This window comes from Homarus americanus, unplaced genomic scaffold (genome assembly GCF_018991925.1).
Source record: "Homarus americanus isolate GMGI-L3 unplaced genomic scaffold, GMGI_Hamer_2.0 scaffold45562, whole genome shotgun sequence".
In the NCBI taxonomy this organism is placed as follows: domain Eukaryota; kingdom Metazoa; phylum Arthropoda; class Malacostraca; order Decapoda; family Nephropidae; genus Homarus; species Homarus americanus.
The window spans coordinates 8,505,887-8,526,682 of record NW_024744839.1 but is presented as its reverse complement, the minus strand read 5'-3'; the positions used below and the strand labels follow the sequence as shown (position 1 = coordinate 8,526,682).

General features: G+C 39.8%; 1 protein-coding gene across 3 annotated transcripts; it reads left to right on the top strand.

Moving 5' to 3' along the window:
- Nucleotides 1-451: 451 nt before the first annotated feature.
- On the top strand, nt 452-20,509 carry LOC121878122 (C-type lectin domain family 4 member M-like). 3 transcript variants are annotated; one of them, XM_042384119.1, is made up of 6 exons: nt 452-553; nt 11,519-11,613; nt 11,928-12,179; nt 17,621-17,839; nt 18,645-18,809; nt 19,915-20,509. In XM_042384119.1, the coding sequence occupies exons 3-6, from the start codon at nt 11,954-11,956 to the stop codon at nt 20,148-20,150; spliced, it is 846 nt and encodes a 281-aa protein (XP_042240053.1). In that variant the 5' UTR covers nt 452-553; nt 11,519-11,613; nt 11,928-11,953; the 3' UTR covers nt 20,151-20,509. The 3 variants fall into 3 exon arrangements, with proteins under 3 accessions (XP_042240053.1, XP_042240055.1, XP_042240052.1); XM_042384121.1 differs by lacking the exons at nt 452-553; nt 19,915-20,509 and adding exons at nt 11,088-11,200; nt 18,982-19,703; XM_042384118.1 differs by lacking the exon at nt 452-553 and adding an exon at nt 11,089-11,200.
- Nucleotides 20,510-20,796: the final 287 nt, after the last annotated feature.

The following is a 20,796-nucleotide window of genomic DNA, read 5'->3' as shown; positions in this document are numbered from 1 at the left end:
TATACATTTATGTTTTGCTGGATTCTATACCTTAGATTAAGTACATGTAAATACTCGAAATGTTAATGGAGTGTTTACTCTTGTCAGGAAAACCATAACAATAATTTTATTTTGTTTCTGCCACAAATATATTAACCAAATATTAAATAATAATGATAAAACAATAAAGCCACAAAAAATATTAAAAACCACAATAAGACTTTCATTTTAAACTAATATATATATATATATATATATATATATATATATATATATATATATATATATATATATATATATATATATATATATATATATATATATATATATATATATATATATATATATATATATGTGTGTGTGTGTGTGTGTGTGTGTGTGGAAAATGGATTTTGGGAATTTTGATCCAATCTAGGGAATTTTCAGCCTTAGTCTAGGGAATTCTTCATCTGAACTTGTGGTAACACTGCGCCTGGGCCGGATCAGCGACAATGCCCAGTGTATGCTTATAAACTGTTCGGTTCGGGTGGCTGCTCTCACGTCCACAAAAAACGCAAAATCACGCCATATCATAGTAAGTTCTTTCTGTTTAATATACCGGGGGGATCCGAGGGGCGGAGCCCCCCCGGCTAGGAAGATAGGTAAGGTTAGGTAGGTTTGTTCGGTTAGGTTGGTGAGGTCTAACAAAGCTTCTGCTGCTTGTTTTTCATATCAATTAAGGTTAGGTTAGACTTAATTTAGAAATAACCACTTTTTGACACATTTGCACAAAGTACGACAGTGTTCACTTTAAAACACAGTGGAAATGCAGCGTTTTTATAATCGTTTTCTATGAAAAATCGGCTGTGTGTTAGTCCTCAATAAATACAAAACTTCTTCACGGTGAGGAGGTTCAGCTTCTCAGGAGGGGTTGAGGACGGAGGATTTAACCTCAGATTTTCATTTTCTCCATCCCAACTTTCATGGCTGAGGTCTTATCTCAGAGTGTGTACTCTCCTTTGGCTTTAGAGTCATGAGTTATGAGGTGAAAGAAGATTATTAGGGGTTGAAGAAAAAGTGGTGAAACTGAAATACAGTAGGAGTAGAAAGAATCTGGGCTTAACCAGAGCGCTTCATATATCCTATTGGTGTTTTATCTTTGTTTTGCTCCCTTGGGTCGTCAGACCTTTGTATTAATGTTGGTTTATTTATATAGGGCTGCTTATTATATTTTTTTTACTGCGATGGAGCTAGTGAGCCCTCCCAGGTCCTTGTGTGGCTGGGAGGGTAGTCACATTTTTTTTTTGCTAAGGTGTTAGTTATATGTTAGTTGTGTTCGTCTAAAAGTACACTGTGTGGAGAGGCCTGCCAGGTTCTTAGTGGAGCTGGTAGGTCACTATCATCTTTTATTCTCTCTATTAATGTTTTATGTGTATATTGGGGCAGGATGTGATTCAATTACTTTCTTCCTGGCTGATTTAAACCAACTGTGTTCTTGGAATTCTTCGTTGTCTATATTATTTATCCAGTTTTGGTAAGTTTCTGTGTTGAGTTCAGTCACTTTGTTCCAAATATTTGCGGCTTTGTTGTGCATTTCTACATTGATTGCTAGGAGGTTTGCTCTCTTGTGTAGCTGTTCATTATTGATATGGCCTATAGTTTATGCTATATATAAATCTGAGGGCTATATTTTATAGTGACTGTAACCTTTTAATGCTCATTTTACTGAGGGTGTTCAATGGGATGGATGGGTAGTCCATAATTGATTTGACAAGGGCTATATAAATCTTTCTTTTGTTATTTATAGTAAGGTTCTTAAAACGTTTTATGTTTTATAATCTTATTCTTGCCTGTCGTTCTTTATCCTTTATGTATGTTATATATCCTCTTTATGTTAGTTTTAGTCCAAGCATTCTGCCTTCAGTGTCGTTTGGGTATAGTTCCTGGTCGACTATTACTGGACTTGTTTTGATCTTGGCTATTGGTATTATCTTGAATTTGTTCTTATTTGTCCTGATTTTCCATTTTTTCCCTAAATCATTTATGTTTTTTTTATCGTTGTTACCGTGTAGCGTGCCATAAATTGGGTTGATTTTCCTGGGTATGATACTATTTGAGTAATACTGTATCAGCAAACATTACATATTCGCTAAAGGGGGTTGGTTGAGGTGTGTCTGAGGTATAAATTGTATATAGTGTTGGAGAAAGGCATCCTCCTTGAGGTACTCTACTCTCGAGATTAAACATAGTTCCCATAATGTTTTCAATTTGAATTTGTGCTCCTATCATCTAAATAGTTTCACAATATTCTTAGCAAATGTTCGTTAAGTCCCAATTTTAATATTTTATATTTTAATCCTAAATGCCAAACGTTATCAAAAGCCTTAGAAACGTCTCTTAAAATTAAATTGATCTGGTTTCCCTTGCTTTTTTCTATTGCCATTATTTCCGTTATTGTAGCTATTGCAGTTAGGGTATTTCTGTTGGGCATAAATCCCTGTTGTCTATTGTTTGTTTTCCCCTGTTGTGTTAAAAGGGTTATAAGTCTTGAATTTATTTTTTTTCCAGTAGTTTCCCGGTAATTTCTAATAAAGATACTGGCCTGTAGTTTAATATTTTCTTATTTTTCTTACCCTCCTTGGGAATAAATATCATTTTAGCATATTTTAGTTTGTATGAAAAGTAACCGGTTATTAAGCATGCGTTATAGGTGTTCAATAATGTTTTTAAGATGTTTTACGATAGCTTTATGATCATATTTCGTGTAATACCTGTGAGACCGGGGTCCTTTCCTTTAAACTTCCTCAGACAGTGCATCATTTCACCCATAGTTATTATTTGATTATTAGGTAGTAAGTTATAGTCAATATATTGCTTTGGGGTGGTTCTACAGTATGTATGTGTCTTCCCATTTCATCTTCTATCCCTTCTTCGTGTTCGCTATCAAAATCTTAATTTTCCTCATCTGATATTTTAAAAACTTTTACCCATTCCCTTTTGAATGCTGACTCTTGTTCATTTTCCTCGTACAGTTTTGTTCCATTTTGGTCTTTAATGTATGGTGTTTTTTGCTTGTTATGCCCCTTCACATTGTTTATGGAAGTTCAAAATGTTTTTGTGTCTTTAGTCTTATCGGCAGCCATTATAATATCATTCCATTTTTTGTTGTTTGTTTCCTTACATGCGTCTCTTAATTTTATCTGTAGTGCTGTCTGCGTCGTATATAGCTACTGCCGTGTCTTTCCATATACCTGTTTATTTCATTGTAATGGGTTTGGATTAATTTAACTTCTTCTGTTCGTCTATTGTTGGGTAATGTTCTAAAGTGTGAAGTAGGAGTGTGTTTGGTTATAAATGTTTGTATTGCTGAGTGCAGTCTGTCCATTTCTGAGTCTATGTCTTCTGTTGTTTTCCCTTGTAGGTTAATCGAATGGTGATTACCTAAGTTTTCTTTGAAGCTGTCCCAGTCTGTTTTGCTCATTTTCAGTCTCTGTTTTTATTGGTATCTGTATGGGGCTTGTTGACAGTGTTAGTATAATTGGTAGATGGTCGCTGCCTGTGAGAGGTCCTTGTTTTATATGGTAATTGAAAAAGGCTTTTTTGTTGGTAAAATTTTTGTCTGGTGTCGATTGTGTATTGTGATTTCTCCAGGTTGGAAAGTTAGGACGTAGATAATTGATTTTCCCCTGGTTTATTAATTGATTAAGGGCGTTTCCCACGGCGTTATTATTCGTATTGTCGAAAATCCTGTGTCTGGCGTTAGTCTCCTAAGATGTACATCGGGTGACTATTGTTAGCCAATTTTAATAGGTCTTCTATAGGTAAGTAGGGTCGTCTCGGTGGCAGATAAGTAGTAGCATTGATAACGTCTCCTTGAGTTGTATTTATTTTTATTACTAGACATTCATCCTGGAAGTCATCGATTAGTTTATATTTTAAGATTCTTTTAACCGCTATAGCTACTCCGTCATTTTTCTCGCTCATAGGAGCGATTTTGGTTTGTGCAGGACAAGAAGACCCTTGTCGTTGACGCGATGAGTATAATTCGGTCAAAACCTGTTGAATACAATTCACATATAACAACTGCTGGTACATTAGGACACAGTTTGAATAATACGATCAATATACAGTACATAATTACACTTATTAAAGTTATTTAGAGTTCTCAGAGTATTCAACAGTTCACAATCACACTCACGTTTTGGGGTCTAGGGTTAGACCAACGAGAACAAATCTAATGTCCTGCAGGAAGATGTTGGCTGACGAGAATCGAGATGTTGCCTTTACAGTAGAAGGCGATAGACTGTCCCTCAGGCAGTCACACAGCTGCTACCAGCTCCTTCTCGCTTAGTAAGCTATTCTGAGTTGTAAACAGTTTCTTCACTTAACATGTGGCCGGCTCTCACAATTGTGCATAGCAATAACAATAGTTAAAGATTTTTATGTTGTTGTCTGTCTCACCGTGACTGTTATTAGTATAATGTCAGGGTTAATTTCTTGATATATATTACTTAGGTTAATTCTCTCGGTCTTCCAGTTTCTTACGTTGTGTTGTATTATTCTTAAAGTTCTTACTGTTGTCTGTTGTCCATTATTTCTTAAACTTGGATTGTGGCAGTTGGAGTGGAGACCTATCGTCCTGTTTCCCGCTTCTGACTCTTCTAAGCTCTGACGGGTCTAGTATTTTAAAGTCATTGGTCGTAATCTTTAGTTTGTCCATAGTGATTAGTGTCCAGACGTAATCTTGATATGTCCACTTGTATATCCCTCCTTACAGTTTTTTGCTATTGTCCCTCCTGTTGGTCTCGATGTTGGGATTCCATGTTTTGGTGTAGTGATCACTTTTAATCCAATATCTTCAGCAGATTCAGGTTGTCTGTTGTGATCAGTCTCCATCTTCTCTTCTCTCCTCCTTGTCCTTTGTCTTGTAGTCTGTCCTTTTGTTGTTTCTGTCTTCTCTTTGTCACTTCTAGTCATTTTTCTGGGGTCTCTAACAGTCGCTTGTATTTCTTGTGTATCAGCTGTTGCTCCTTGCTCATACCTTTTTTCTAGCTGTAGTCTTTCTTTCAGTTCGCCTGCGTATATTGGCTGAAATCATTTTTCGGATTCTGGATTCTCTGGGAATATCATCTCCGGTTGGCTATTCAATTTAAACATTTTCCTTAACTCGTCATTGTATGATCCGGGTGCAATGATATTGTGCAGGTGTGCGTGGATCATACTATTCATTTCCTGTTATGTATTGGTTCGCTTAAGTTTAAGATGGTGGATTTTGGTCTGTGAGCCTCTTGGACCGCTCTCTTGGCTATTTCAACGTATGTCGTGTCTTCCTTTACTAGTTCCCTTTTCCTTGTTTCTTGTTCCTTGTACTTTATCATGTGTTTTTTTATTGGGCATGCCATTGCTAACGTCCCGTGTCCTATATGTGCATTCCCGTTTCTCTTACAGTTGAGACAGCCAACCTGTGGGTTCTTACATTCAGTGTAGGTATGGTCGTCGCCTGCACAGTCTGAACAGTACTTTTTCTCTTTTTCTGGACAGTCTTTCGTTGTGTGTTCTTCATACTTGTAACAAGGAAAACAGGTTTGCAGATTGATAAATGTTTCCTTCTTTATTTGATGAGGTGTTACTGACATGTTAAATGTTAGAAAGCCTTGTTGTATTACTTTTTCAGCCATTGAAACTTCTTCGAAGGTAATCTTGAAAACACGAGTGTAGTCTTTTATCTTGATAACTTCCTCGATCTTCATCCAACTGTTTTGACGTTCCAATTCATCTTTCAGATCTTCAGATGTCTTCCTCTCGATCTCCGGGTCGACTTGGCGAACAAAAACAGATCTTTTTGCTTTTTGTTCTGGGGGCATGACAACAACAATTCCTTCATTGTAAAAAACATCTCTGGATTCTTTTGAGAGGATTTAGTCCTCTTTGCAGATTACTTTGAAACCTTCGTTGGTACTGAATATTCTTGTTAATGGGACTTGTAATTTGTTATAGGTGATTTCTGCCATTTTTCCTCTTCCAATAGGATGTCCCTTATCTCTATGTTTAATCCTAATGCTTGTGGTCATCTTCCCTGATTACATCACAATCCTGTCTATAACACAGGGCTCCTGCCTGGGAGCACTGACCCCCCCTCCCCCGTCTTGGACGGGCGTCGGGCTCGTAGGGTTCTGCGTCCAAGTTACCTGTGACTATAAGTTATGTCTATTTATGTCGCCACCTACCAGTGTCCCCCCCGGACAAGGGGTGCCCTGTACTATCACAGGTTCCCTTGCCGGATCGACCGTATCGCTAAGTCCCGGAACGGAGGAACGGGGTGCATGAGGGGGAAGAAAGAAGGAAAAGAAGAGGACTTAGAGAGTAGGGACAGTCTCCCTACCACGCCACGTCCGGTCAGCCAATCAGAGCACCGCAGTAAACGTGCATGTATCACGCCACCGTGGGGTACCGCTGATTGGCCAATCCAGGACGTAGACGCACGGGGAGTAGTCAAAATTTTTGGGAGCCCAAATATATGTTTTCCAGAGGCTTGATTGTTTCTCGTACAATCTGAGATGGTAATTGCACAGTCGCTATGATGGGTAAGGTCAATCACTAGGATTGAGTATCCAATCACAACGAAGTTGCAGACTTCTCAACCACGCAGCAGAAAAAAGGCAAGTCTTCACAGCTCCGGATCCAGCAGTCGTTCTCTGTACTCTCCTGGTGGTGGGTGGTGATACGGAGAGAAGAGAGCATTAGCTCTGAAGGTGCAAGAAGGGTACAGTACAAGGTAAAGTTCAGAAGTGGGAAATATTGGAGGAGGTTGACAGCAGGTGGGCTAACCACTTTGCGGGGACGAGGTTTTGTCTTCCTTCAACAGTGCTGCATTAGAGGACTTTGCGGTTAGGGAAGGCCGGTCTCAGCCAAGCTAAACTAAGTTGTTCTATTTGATGTGGCACTGGAGGGATGATCCCCATCTGTTTCGTTTCTAGTTTTTATTGTGGGTGTTTGTGATCTTTTGAGGTCTTTGTTTGTTTGTGGGGTCCCTCCAGGTCCTTGTGTGACTGGAGAGTTGTTCCCATCTTTTGCTTCTTTTTTATTGTGTATATAGAGGCTCTGGTTCTTCGTTATTAGTTTTCCTGCTTCTAGGCCACCATCTGTGTGATGTGTTGTTGTTTTCCTCATTTAGTTGGTTTAGTATGGGATCCTGTTCTTGATGGATTTTTTCCCATATTGCATTTGCTTGGGTGTGTCTTCTGGTGTTGAGTGGGTCTATGCCGTGTTGTGTGTGTATGTCTTGTGCTGTTTGTGTGTATGGTGGTCTGTGTTTTGCCGCTCTTCTGAGGGCTATATTTTGCACTGCTTGAAATTTAAGTTTGTTTGTTCTTGCGATTGTGTTCAGAGGTATCGGAGGGTATTCTAAGTTTGGTCTGATAGTGCTTTGTATAGGTGCAGTTGCGTGTTGGTGTTTAATTGGCGGAATCTTCTGAGCTTCGTAAGTTGTGATTTTGCAATTGCTATTCTTTCATTGATGTGGGGGATTATTCCGCTTCTGGTTATCTTTAGTACTCTCCTAGGCAGCTCGCTGGTGCTTATATACTTTTCTTCAGATGCCTAGAGCATTCTAGCGCCATCTAGGCGTTGTTGGTTGGAACGAGATACGCCAGGAAAGTTCTAGAATAATCTAGGCTTACAATATGTAAGTAAATCATAAAAAAATGATGCAATACATTCTAGAAAATTCTTACATAGGTAATACATCTGTTATGCAGAGGTATAATTTCGCAAAATTTTTGTGAACTAGGTGTTCTGAGTATTGTCTATTTCAAGTACCAGTTTAACTTGGCAAGTTGTAGGAGATTTTCTTGCATATATTGATCTATTGTCTATAAGAATTTTCTAGAATGTATTGCATCATTTATTTATAATTTACTTACGTGTTGCAAGCCTTGATCTTTCTAGAACTTTCCAGGTATATCTCGTTCCTACCTGCAATGCTTAGGTGGCACTAGGATGCTCCGGGCGTCTGAAAAGAAGTATACGAGTATAAGCACCAACGAGTTGCCAAGGGGCAAGGAGTCGCCCTTTTCTGCTCAGAGTGTGGAATTTTTGTGAGTGATATATAGTGAAAAGACTAGGAATTGTACACTCTTAGTGTGCTGACAGTATATATTCGAAGTGAGAAGTCCAGTTGTGAGGACATACCCTGGGAAGAGTTTTGTCAAGATTTAGTGATTATTAAAGAGGACTGCAGTTCACAAGTGTGTTTCTGTGACCTGGTGGAAATCTACCTGCCAACCAACAGGTTGTTTGTACGCTGATACCGATCGTCGGGAAATTACCGGAGACTGGCGGGACAGCTAGTGGTAATTCAAAGACACTTGTGATATATCTACTGCTTCTGTAGAGGCGACCTGGCCGTTGGTAATCAGCGGGGGAAGCTGGTAAGCAGCGAAAGGTGTTCGTAACACATCAATATATACAAGAAAATCTCCCTAAATTTGCCCAAATAATCATGTTCCAATACAATTCTGAATATTTGTAATAAAGCTACCTGTCCTCTCACTTCACTAGAAGATGTTTACAGATGTCGCCTTTTCCAGAAATACGTCTACGCAGCATAAGTAATAACCTTATAATTCCATACCCGCACTCATTACAATCACCCCCTATAGACAAACGTTAGACTCAGACACTAAGTGAAGCGATCTGGAGACATTCTGGGTCTCTGGAAAAGGAAAAGAAATTTACAATAAAATGAGTTAAGTTGAAGCGTCATAAAGCTTGTACCGTACAGTAGATAGTCGTGCGATGATTGTTACACACCAAGAAACAAGTATAACCAGTGCTCGAAAGGGAAGCTAACACGTGGGTACACATACCCCTACTTCTTTAATTTGTCATTTTATGTATCCCTACTATTTGGGCATGGTCATCCCGTTGCGGTGTATGGTCACAGATTACATTATTCCATAATTATAAAATGAGCAAATATTACTCACTTTTCCATCTACTAATCATGCAGTGGTTCCCAAACATGGAGGAAGTTACCTTATTGGGGTAATATGACTTTTTTTAGTGTCTTATTGGGATACACTGCCAAAAATATATGGAAGTACAGGAATTGCATATACTGTATACAGTAGCTACTGCGTGACGTATCCAACTATTGGGCTGGAACTTTTTATTAAGTTTTCACCAGCATGTTTGTGTAAGCCCGGTTCTTCCTGCATCCTCCACTGAACACAGTGAGCTATAACAGGCTGGATGTGTCATCTGAAGTCACATTAGTACTAACCACCACTCAGCCTCATATCGAGAATTTGGCTGCAGGAAAACAACCTCATCCGTTTCACTGAGTATTTTGTTGTTTATAGTATTTGTAACTGAGACCAGAGCTGAGAGAACCCCCGAAAAAAAAATGAACTGTAAATATTCTTCCTTTAAGTATATAATCACAGCAGATGCTCCAGACATCAGGTGGGGTGGGACCATTATGAAGGAAGTCAGGTAATAACTAAAAAAAAGTTTGGGAACCACTGCACTAATGCAAAATGCCATAGTTATGAAATGTATCATAATAGTTGATTAACCTTTGCCTTACACACACTCACACTCTTATCCCCCTGTCTCATAATTATAATCAATGTTACAACGAAAATGTGCGAATCTCTCAATAATATGTTAAGAGTTTGAGTCCTGCTTAGCCCAAATACACCGGACTCCGGTTTCCTCTTGTACTAACACTGGATAGGCTAACCGGCTGAACGGCGAGTAAGCTGATAAGTGGTGAAATGATAAATACAATTGCTAGTTGTTCAGCTTCACATGTCCTACAGTCAGAAATATCAAATTTCTTAAATTATATATGCAAATTGCTTGAAAATATGTTATCATAAAAATTATTATATTCACCTGAGTGAATAGCTTCAAGTATAAATGAACGATTCAGTGCATGGATAAGAACAATTACAATCATATGTAAAAGTTCCTTCATGGAATCCACAACTAAAATGTTATATACAGTACACTACTATTACCACTCTTTCAATGCGTCATTCTCATACCCAAAGCAATATTTTCAGTAAGACAATCACGTGATGCAATGTACAGGATGCAGGAGTCATGCTTCTTGATTGGGGATTCCAATACACCAATGGAAAACGTTAACACTATTTTATGTGTGAGTGGTTGTGTACCCCCACTTCTGGTTTTCCACTTCGACCACTGTGTATAACACTATGATAAGATGTACTGTACAGTCAACCAAAGTTGCACTGACCCCACCCTATGAGAAGTTTCCAAATGTTTGTATATTAATTGCTTAAATAATGAAGAAGATTTGATGTGAAAATCTTGTGGCAGCTGTGGTTGTAGTTGAATTGCCAATTCATTATTATAATTTTCTTCATTATCTAAGAAAATATAAGAAATCTGGAAACTTTTCAGGATCTTAAATAACGATGAATAGGTTATTATTATAAAAATGCTACCTTTGGTTTGCTTAATATTTATACAGCCAAAAATAGATCCATCAATTACCATTACATACAACCTTAATTTACTAGTATTGCCACGTAAAATTGTGAATACGAAACCCAGGGTGGGTTCAGTGCATCTTTGTTTGACTGTACCTAGTCATGGTAGTAACATTTTCATAACATGGAGAGAGAGAGACCATATTGAGTGATTCCCCACTTTAGCGAACTACCCAGAAGCAGTCACTCAGGAGTGTTGTATGTTTTAGGTCATGCTGTACTTAATATATCAGTGATGTCATGTCAGAAAAAGTTTCCAACAGTGAACAATAAACTATAAACCTGACTCACAGAAGGTAAACATAATACGGTAGATATTGTATTAGGAAATTGAGAAAAACACCGCCTTGAAATACCTTCCATCTTATACCAATAAAAAATGAATATGAAATCAGTAATGAGGACTTCGCCATAAACAAGTAGCGAAATTAAACAATTGGCATCCCTGTCCTAATCTTCAAGCACGACACTGGGGGTATAAACAAGCTAACCCACAATAGTCATAATGATCCTTTCCACATGAATCTTGTAAAAATGACGTCTATGATAGCTTCACTCTTATGTCTCGTTTCTCACTACACTGTATGGACATTACAGATCAGATCAACAAAGAGGCCTCAGTTCTAGTTTAGCTGGGGTGGTGTCACTGTTGTTGTAGTTGTTGCTGCCGCTGTGAGAGGAGACAGTTACTTTATACACCTGACGTAGTGTGCTGTGTCGTGAGTTCATCTTCATCGTTCTGGATGAGATAGACACCTATAAAATTCCTTCTTGGTTTCGATATTCTTTAAAACCGCATCTTACTAACTGTATAGCGAAATGGAAGGACAATTCTTAAGAATAACAGTAAAAAAAAAAAAAAAATAATATATATATATATATATATATATATATATATATATATATATATATATATATATATATATATATATATATATATATATATATAAAACTATTTTATTCATGCAAAACAAATATAATTTAGGTTGGTACTATTCCACGTTTTTGTCATTTACTTACACTTGAATTAATTACAGAGTGAAGGAAGGCTAGTACTCAGCAGTAAGCACGTCCTACTTACAGATATTCTCTACTAATTCCCTCTACATTCCCATCTTAGAAATTGTCTAAGGTAAGTTCACCCTGGCCAGTTAAAAAAGTAAAAGTTTTGTTGTTTTAGAAATTTAACCAAAGCGGCTTAGGATGCTAATGCCTATGCAAAATTAAAGCTGAACTATATTGGTGGTACGGTATATATATATATATATATATATATATATATATATATATATATATATATATATATATATATATATATATATATATATACACATACATACAGTATACTAAAAAAATACCATACCACTTGAAACCATAAAACTGTGATGTCAGTATATGAAGACAATATTGGAGTATATATCTTTAACACCATCCATTACTGAACAGGAAAAGAGACAGCGTATAGTGAAGTGATGGTACGTGTAGTTGGTTTGTTGCCTGTGGTGGTGGTGGTAGGGTGGTGGTGCTCGGGTGACGGGGCGGATGCTCAGGACAACCAAGTAGACGAACTCCCCACCGCTACCGAGTCCGAGATGCGAGCTGCTGTGGTGATTAATCAAATGGTGATCGAGAATATGGGTCAGCTGCTGATGAACCTAATTAACGAATCCCAACTCCAACCTCCTCATTGCCACCCTGGTTAGTATCTTTAATCTTTGTGTGTGTACTTGGGTTTATGTACTCGGGTTTATGTGTGTGTTAATCTTTGTGTGTGTACTTGGTGTTTATGTACTCGGGTCTATGTGTGTGTACTTGGGTTTATGTACTCGGGTTTATGTGTGTGTATGTATGCGTGAGCATGAAGAAGTGTGTGTGATGTTTGGATATATATATATATATATATATATATATATATATATATATATATATATATATATATATATATAATATATATATATATATATATATATATATATATATATATATATATATATATATATATATATAAAATACCTCACTTGTCGGGAATCGAACCCTGGACCTCTGCGTGTGAACAGGGATCGCGACCACCACGCCACAAGGACAACAAAAGCATTCCTAGGCTTTGTTATATTCCACACAAAGTCTGTCCATCGTGCTTGTTAAGCACCGTGAACCTCCATTGGGGATTGCCCGTACCAACTATGTGGTCGGAGTAGTACTTTACCGAATCCAGCTAAGAAACACGAGGCTACATATGTATATCTCATTTGTCCTTGTGGCGCAGTGGTAGAGATCTCTGTTCACACGCAAAGGACCGACTAGTGAGGTATTGTTTGTATATGGAAGTCCACTGATACTTTCTGCAAGAAGAAAATGAGGGTCCAGCACGAACTTCGCAATCTAAAGAACGAATGGTTGAAAAATAAAGCATGTGAAACGCAAAAACTTGCAGATCAGCACAACTTGCGCGAATCTTTCTATTCTACTAAAACATTTTATTTATGGGCCAATCACTCATGGTGCAGTCCTCCTCCGTTCATCCGACGGTAACTCCCTAATTAAAGATGAAGAAAGCATTAACTGCTCAACAGAAACACCGATGTGGATGTTCTGACCACCCAGCGGGTCCCTCAGCCTCCTGAGCTGACCCACCTCTGCTATCCTCAATCCCTGGATGAGGTAGCTACTGCCATTAAACAGATGGAATTCCAGCCGAGGTGCATAAAGCAGGAGGACCTCTGCTTACCAGCCGTCTCCACTCTTTATTAGAGAATATATGGGAAAAGAAGGAAATCCCCCAAGCTCTTAAAAACTCTTTCATCGTCAATATGTATAAAGAACAAGGGAGACCAACTAGACTGTGGCAACTACCGCGGGATCTTGCTGCTGTCCGTAGCTGACAAGATTATCGCCTTAGTCCCCTTAAACAGCCCTGTTCGTGAGGTGGAAAACTTCCTCCCAGGATCTCAATGTGGCTTTAGACCATCACGGTAACAGTGACATGATCTTTGCTGCCCGCCAGATACAGGAAAAATGCAGAGAACAGTGTCATTACCTGTACATGGCCTTCATCGACCTAACCATGGCCTTCGACTCAGTCAACAGGGAACCCTCAGCTGTTTTGGCTGCCCACCAAAATTCATCGCCATTGTGAGACAACTCCAAACGGGGGCAAAACGAGGATGTGTACTAACACTAACTCTCTTTTCCATTTTCTTGGCTGCCTTTCTTATTCGTGCCAGTGCCAATTTAGTCAAAGAGGTGGACATCTAGTACTGGATGAAGGGTCTTTTCAACATAAAACGGCTCAAGGCAGGAACAAAGGTGTCGGCAGCTTCCATTACTGAACTTCAGTATGCAGACGACCTCACCCTCGTCGCTCACATTGAAAGCGACCGAGAGGAGATCCTGAACATCTACGCAGCTGCGTATGTATACTTCGGCCCTGAGGTGAATGTATGTAAGACTCAGATTCTCTTTCAGCCTGCCCCTTGTTCAGCCACACTTCCATCACTTTCAATATCTCAGCTTCCACCTGTCCACAATCGCGGACATCGATGAAGAGATTTAACATCGGATCAGATGTGCATCTGAAGCCTTTGGCAGACTTCGTACCCGTGTCTTCAGCTGTAGGGGGCTGAAATTATCTACAAAGCTGCACGTACTGTATATCGAGCAGTGGTGATCCCCACCCTGCTACATGGCAGTGAGACATGGGTTACATACAGGAGGCACCTCAAGGCACTTGAAAACTGTCACCAAAGTAGTCTACGTTCTATCCTCCGAGTTCGCTGGGAAGACAAGAGAACAAGTGCCAGTATTCTCATTGACACGAACTGTAAGAGCATCGAGGCTACCATTATCCATGAACAGCTATGCTGGACTGGTCATGTTACCTGCATGGACGACAGTAGACTGTCAAAACAGCTACTTTAAAGTCACCTAACGAATAATAAACGTAACGCTGGCAGGCAACTGAAAAGGTATAAGGACAGTCTTAAGACAAACCTGAAACAGTCCTAAATCGACCCCCTCACCTGGGAAACGATCATTTCACGCCGTAACGCTTGGAGGAGCACCACACGAGAAGGTGTCAATACTTTCGAGTTAGCCCGACTGCATACCGAGGCAGACAAGCGCCAACGCCGGAAAACGTTGCTGCCGCCTTCCTACAGTAGATGTAGCCCTCCACACGTGCAACATCTGTGGACGACCCTGCCTGGCCGGTATCGGCCTTCCGGGTCACCTCAGAGCTCACCAACAAAGGTGACATCCGTAATAACTCATATCATTGTATCATAGCTGGATCTGGATGATCGCCATACTCGATTCCGAGTGACAAAGTAGTAGTAGCTGTGTGTGTGTGTGAAGAGTCTTCGGCACTTACTAATGTTAATATCAAATACATTAATCTTTTTTCGTCACTACGTCAAACATTCCAATACAGTACAGTATAAAGAAGTAGACCACAGTGATAACTCCACCTCGCAGTATAAGACATTTTGGTGAGTCGCTGGCAGTAATTACCTTTTCCTCTACAGTATAGTCTCCATTTACGCGGTCAATTGAACCCGTGGAGGTTCACGTAAAGCAAGGAACGCTTAAATGAAATAACAGAACATATGGGATTAATTGAAATAGAGACTGGGCCGACTCCCAAACTCCACTTTTTCCGACACAATACGTACCTTGTAGTAAAAATAACATCATAATTTTATGATGGTATTGACACACATATAATATATAAATAAAAAACTACACTACTGTACAAATATAAAGGTTATGTTTAACACTTACGTTAGTAGAAGAGATGGGTCGGCATACGGGGATGGCGGCTGGTTCCGAGGCAGAGGGCAGATTAGTGGCCCTCCGGTGAATCACTATCACTATTCACAGAGGTTTGCAGGGCCTCCCTGACAAACCCCTCAAAGTCCATATCGTCACTGTCACTATCACTGACTTGGGTTGGCTGTGGTTGTGGTTGGTTGCGGGCGAAGAACTCCGTAATATTGCGTTGACGACTAGCATTGATGTTGTGATACAACTGAATATACGGCTCTATAGATTGCAACAGGAGGTTATTGGTAACTTGGCGGTGATTCATTGGGTCTTTTGAAAGGATGAGCTTGAATTTCTCGACATACTCGATGGCCTCCTTTACATCATTATGACAATGTTTGTTCTTTTTCTGCTGTACCACCTGCAGCCTCACTTATGTCATCATCTTCCAGCAAGTCGTCGGCAGTCACCTCAGGTTGCCTGAATACCTCCAGGATGTCGTCGTTGGTGGTCTCGGAGAAGCCTGCAGCTGTAACACTCTGTGCAGCCTCTCTTGCAAGGTCCAATGCCGCTGCAACAGACTGAACCTCACCAGCCACCGCTTGACTCTGCCTCCCACCTGGGATACCCTGCAACACATGCCGCCATGCATGACGAATCGTTGCCACAGACAGCTGCCCCCATGCCTCCACCAAGAAATCAACAGCTTCCTTGACGTTGAATTTCTTCCAAAACTGTTTGACGCGAACTTCATGCTCCGCCAACTCTTCTTCTTGATCCTCGTCCTCGCTCTCGCTATCGGTGTCACTCAGAAGGTTTCGCAATTCATCCTTGGTGTTGGTCAAGTCATTAAGGAGCCGAAACTTCTTTGTGGAGAAAGCAGACTTGACATTACAAATTAACTCTTGATCCTGGGCTGGATTAACGACGAAGTGTTAGGGGGAAGGAAGACCACTTTTACGTTGGGGTGACGATCCAGCAATAGGGGCGAGTGTCCTGGTGCATTATCAAGGAGCAACAAAATGTTAAATGGAACATTATGTTGCTTGCAGAATTGCTTGACGTCAAGAACGAAACAGTCATCAAACCAGGGGAGGGACAGACCAGTGAACATCCACGCCTTACGTGCGGTTAGCCAGTGGACATTTAGCTTGGTTATGTCCATGTTTTTGTAGGCTTGCGGGCTGTGTGGATCACAGACAACTTGAGCTTACAGGTGCCGGTGGCATTGGGGATGAACAGGACGGTGATGTGCTCCTTCTGCAACTTCCGGCCCCGACACTTGCTGGCAGACTTGACGACAAATGTCTTGGAAGGTAATTTCTTCCAAAAGAGACCGGATTCATCCATGTTGAACACCTGGTCGTCGGTGTACTGTCCTTCCTCCATAATTTCTCGTAAAAATGGAGGAAAATCACTCGCCGCAGCACGGTCAGCACTAGCACCTTCACAACAATTTCAATGTTTGTTATTTTATTACGTCTTTTAAACCCTTGCAGCCACCCAGCAGAAGCAGTGCAGTGTTTGGGCTCTGCAACTCCCATTTTCCGCGCCACTGCTAAGTTACTTCTCGCCTGACGAATCAAGTAGCTCACCAATAAACCCTCAGTCTTGAGCAGCACCTTATTCTGACAATATTTAACCATTGACGAACATGCAGACTTTGTGATGCTCATGTGTTCTTTGATCTTGGCGGCATCCTTCTTGATCGTCCGGATCGTAGATTCGCTCCCGCCATACTGGCGCGCCAAATCAACTTATCTCGTTCCTTTCTCCAACTCCTGCACGATTTTTATTTTACTTCATAGCTTAAAGAGCGTCGTATCTTCTTTGCCTTTGGGCGACTGGGTCCAGGTAGTTCATGGTTTCTCGGGGGTGGTGGGGGTCCAGCAGACGCCATTGTTGAACGGATTAGCGGGCACAAGAGAGAACAGTATATGCGGAGACTGAGAACAATGAGACTGGCGCAGCTTAGGTCAGCGACTCACCCTCCGGCAGGGCAGGGCACGTCATGTTACATTAGACCAATCAAAGCTAGCGGCGGAGGGAGGTAAGGATGCGTGGCCCAATCACAGTCCAATACGTCATATGACGTCAGCGATAACATAAGAGCGACATACTGCTCACCCTCCCCGCGCCGCTTCCCGTGTATGGTCAAGAATGTACCGTGTAACTAATGATTGGCGCGTCTGGGCCTCCCGCGAGCCGTGTGTACCGTGTAAATGATGGAATGTACTGCGTAACTGACGATTGCCGCGTCTGGTCATGTGCCGCGTAAATGACCAAGCGTGTAAAGTAAATCCGCGTAAATCGAGACTATACTGTATATGTTTTAGAATGGTAGTTTTTATGTCGTGTTTTCGATTTACACTCTCCAGGACAAGACGCAGAGTTTGGAGGGAGTGTGCAAGTGGCCGCCCTAGCACAAGCCATGACACAAACTTTCATGAAGCTGCAGGAGGTCACTGATCTCATGACCCAAACATTCACCATACTTCGTGGTGAGACTGAGGCGCTCTTCAGGAGGCAACCCCCCCAATCAGGAAGGGCATATATCAATACAGCTGTACAGCAAGACGGTTTTGGTGCTATGCAAGGTACTGTATCTGTTATAAAGTAAAATTTTTGATGGTACTGTTTTATATATATATATATATATATATATATATATATATATATATATATATATATATATATATATATATATATATATATATATATATATATATATATATATATATATATATATATATATATATATATATATATATATATATATATATATCATGTAGATCCACAATGGAAACGTGGATAAGATAAATCTTGATAAAATCACACAGGGAAAAGGGAAACAATGGAGAACTTTAGCTTTCGTCTTTATTTAAGACATCTTCTGAAAGATGTCTTGAATAAAGACGAAAGCTAAGGTTCTCTATTGTTTCCCTTTTTCCTATATATATATATATATATATATATATATATATATATATATATATATATATATATATATATATATATATATATACAGTATATATATTACAAATACTAAAATGTTATGTTTTGTGAAAGTCTGAGCGGAAAGATATCATTGTTGAAGCGAGAATACTATACAGATTGGTTTTACGTACTATTAATCAAGGAGGAATAGAGGAACTGCAATTTTTTCCTTTTTTTGTTTGTTTGAACTATTAATCAAAGGGCAAAAATGATGTATGTCTGTTTTGTAACTGCCAACATTACATACATTCAACCTAGAATTATGAATAACAAAAACTGTTTAAACAAAAAGGGTGTCTACCAATATGCTCTTTATATAACGTAAGAATAAAAAATAACCCACAACATACATTCCCCGCGGAGTGGTAGAATAACCATATTGAATTTTTGATGTGGCTTGATTAGAGTGTCCGGTGCCCTTCTTCCGACTCAACTCTGAGTGCTTCTATGTGCATGCGTGGTTCGACCTTGGCTGGATGGCCGCCACAAATTTCTGCCAGCGGCTGGGTGGTGACCTGGCCGAGCCCGAAAACATCGAAGTGCTGGTGGCTGCGCTACACCAGCGACAAGGTGAGTATTTGAGTGTCCTCCCTTTTCCCACCGTGAGTATCCTGTACCGAAGACAATGAATTTCCTGTTGTGACATTTCCCAATTAGGTTCATTCCTTCTGTATATGATGACTGACTTCCCACTTTAGTATCAGTCGTGTTTATAGAATTTGTTACTGGTTTTTCATTTCAGAAAAAAAACATCACACAGGCGTACTGAAGTTACATGTCTCCTCTCCTATCTGAAATTTAGCCTGGGAAAAGTTCCCAGTGTGTGGTTGGATATTGCTTGCTTTATATTTCTTAATGGTGAGGACCATTGACGGTTATTTAATGATTTAAGATGAAACATTCTCTAGACAATCACACACTTGCCTCGGCCATTTGTGAACTCTTTTTCATATTCCACACCCATATCCATACCATAACAAGCGTTCAGTAGACCTACGTTCCCACCACGCTGTTGCGTCTTCAGGACTTGGATGCCGGGGAGGTAGAGGGATGGTATACAGGTGCAATTGTGGCGAAATTAATTTAAAGGAAAATGAAAGGTGACAATTCACATAACATGTTTATGATCATAAAATTTTCCTTTTCGAAGTTACAGCATCATACAACTGCTTTACTCTTTTGTTGTGATGATTACTGGCAAACTTGTCCAATACTCAATAAGGTCCAATTTTTAGCCAAGTCACTTTCCACATGTAGAATGACCAGAGCAAAAAAGAAAATTAATTAAATAACTGGACGTTAAAGAAACAAAATTCAAAATGCTGGATATATTTAAAAAGAGCCAGGGAAGGAAAATATTAAGAAAGGCAGTCAATAGAAGACTCTATGATGTAAATTAAAGAATCCTCTGGGTAATTTTACATATAACTGTAAACATCAATGAAAATTAAATTCTTAATCCAATTCATGATTTTTCTTATTCCAATTTGAATAAACTTCATTTAGTTATTTTATGTGATTTAATTCACTTCGGAAAATCAAGCAAACACTGCTGTATACATATTAAGACACCCATAAAGTGTGGATAACTACTCCTCGCAAACATTGCCCTCTACATAGATTGCAGCCTTGCCCGTCCCGTCCACTCTGACGCATCCACTGTTCACTCTTTCAGAAGTGAAGAAAAACTTCTGGCTGGGCGCATCAGACCTCAACATAGAACACAGGTGGGTGTGGACATCGGGTGCTTCAGTGGATTTCCAAATAACAGCCTGGAAGTCAAATGAACCTAACGACGCCAACGGGAATGAAGACTGTCTTCTACTAGTTACCGACGAGTACCCATTCCTCAACGATGTTAACTGCGAGACCAAACAACCTTTTATTTGTGAACAACTGCTGGAGATATAACTACTGTAATGTGCAGTCCCCCAAAAAGTATTGTTAGCCATGGGGGTAAATGTGATTCGAGGCTTTCTGAGCAATGTTACTGACTTATTTCTGAACGGTTGGTAGTGTAACAGTACCGTGTTTTTAGAATAAATTGTGTTAAGGTTAAGGGAAAATCTGTATAAAAATTCAGCTTAGACAATGACACCCACAATAACGCCCGAAACGAGTGTTCCCGCTCAAACTTTGAGTGCCTAGGAGGGCTGACCAATGACAGAACCCTTAACTCATGAGACAAAGGCAAGCATGAACTTAGCATGCTTCCCTGTTGGTCGCTGTAAACGCTTCTGCGCTTCACCTTACACAAGGATGTAGGGGAGTGCCCAATAAATAATAATAATAAAAAAAAATATCACCTTGGTGAATAACTACCGAGTCATTGTTGAATAACTTAGTGAATAATTTGGTACTATACATTTGGGTAAATATTTATATAACACAAATGGTGCTGTTACATGTGGAGTTTGTATCTCACGCCAAATGGGAACATAAGGATTTACTAAATATCAAATACTTGCCATGTCGCTATTGCCTCAGACGCCCCACACCTCTATAGACAAAATTCCAACACAGACTGATCTTAAACACAGACGGACTCTAAGGAACG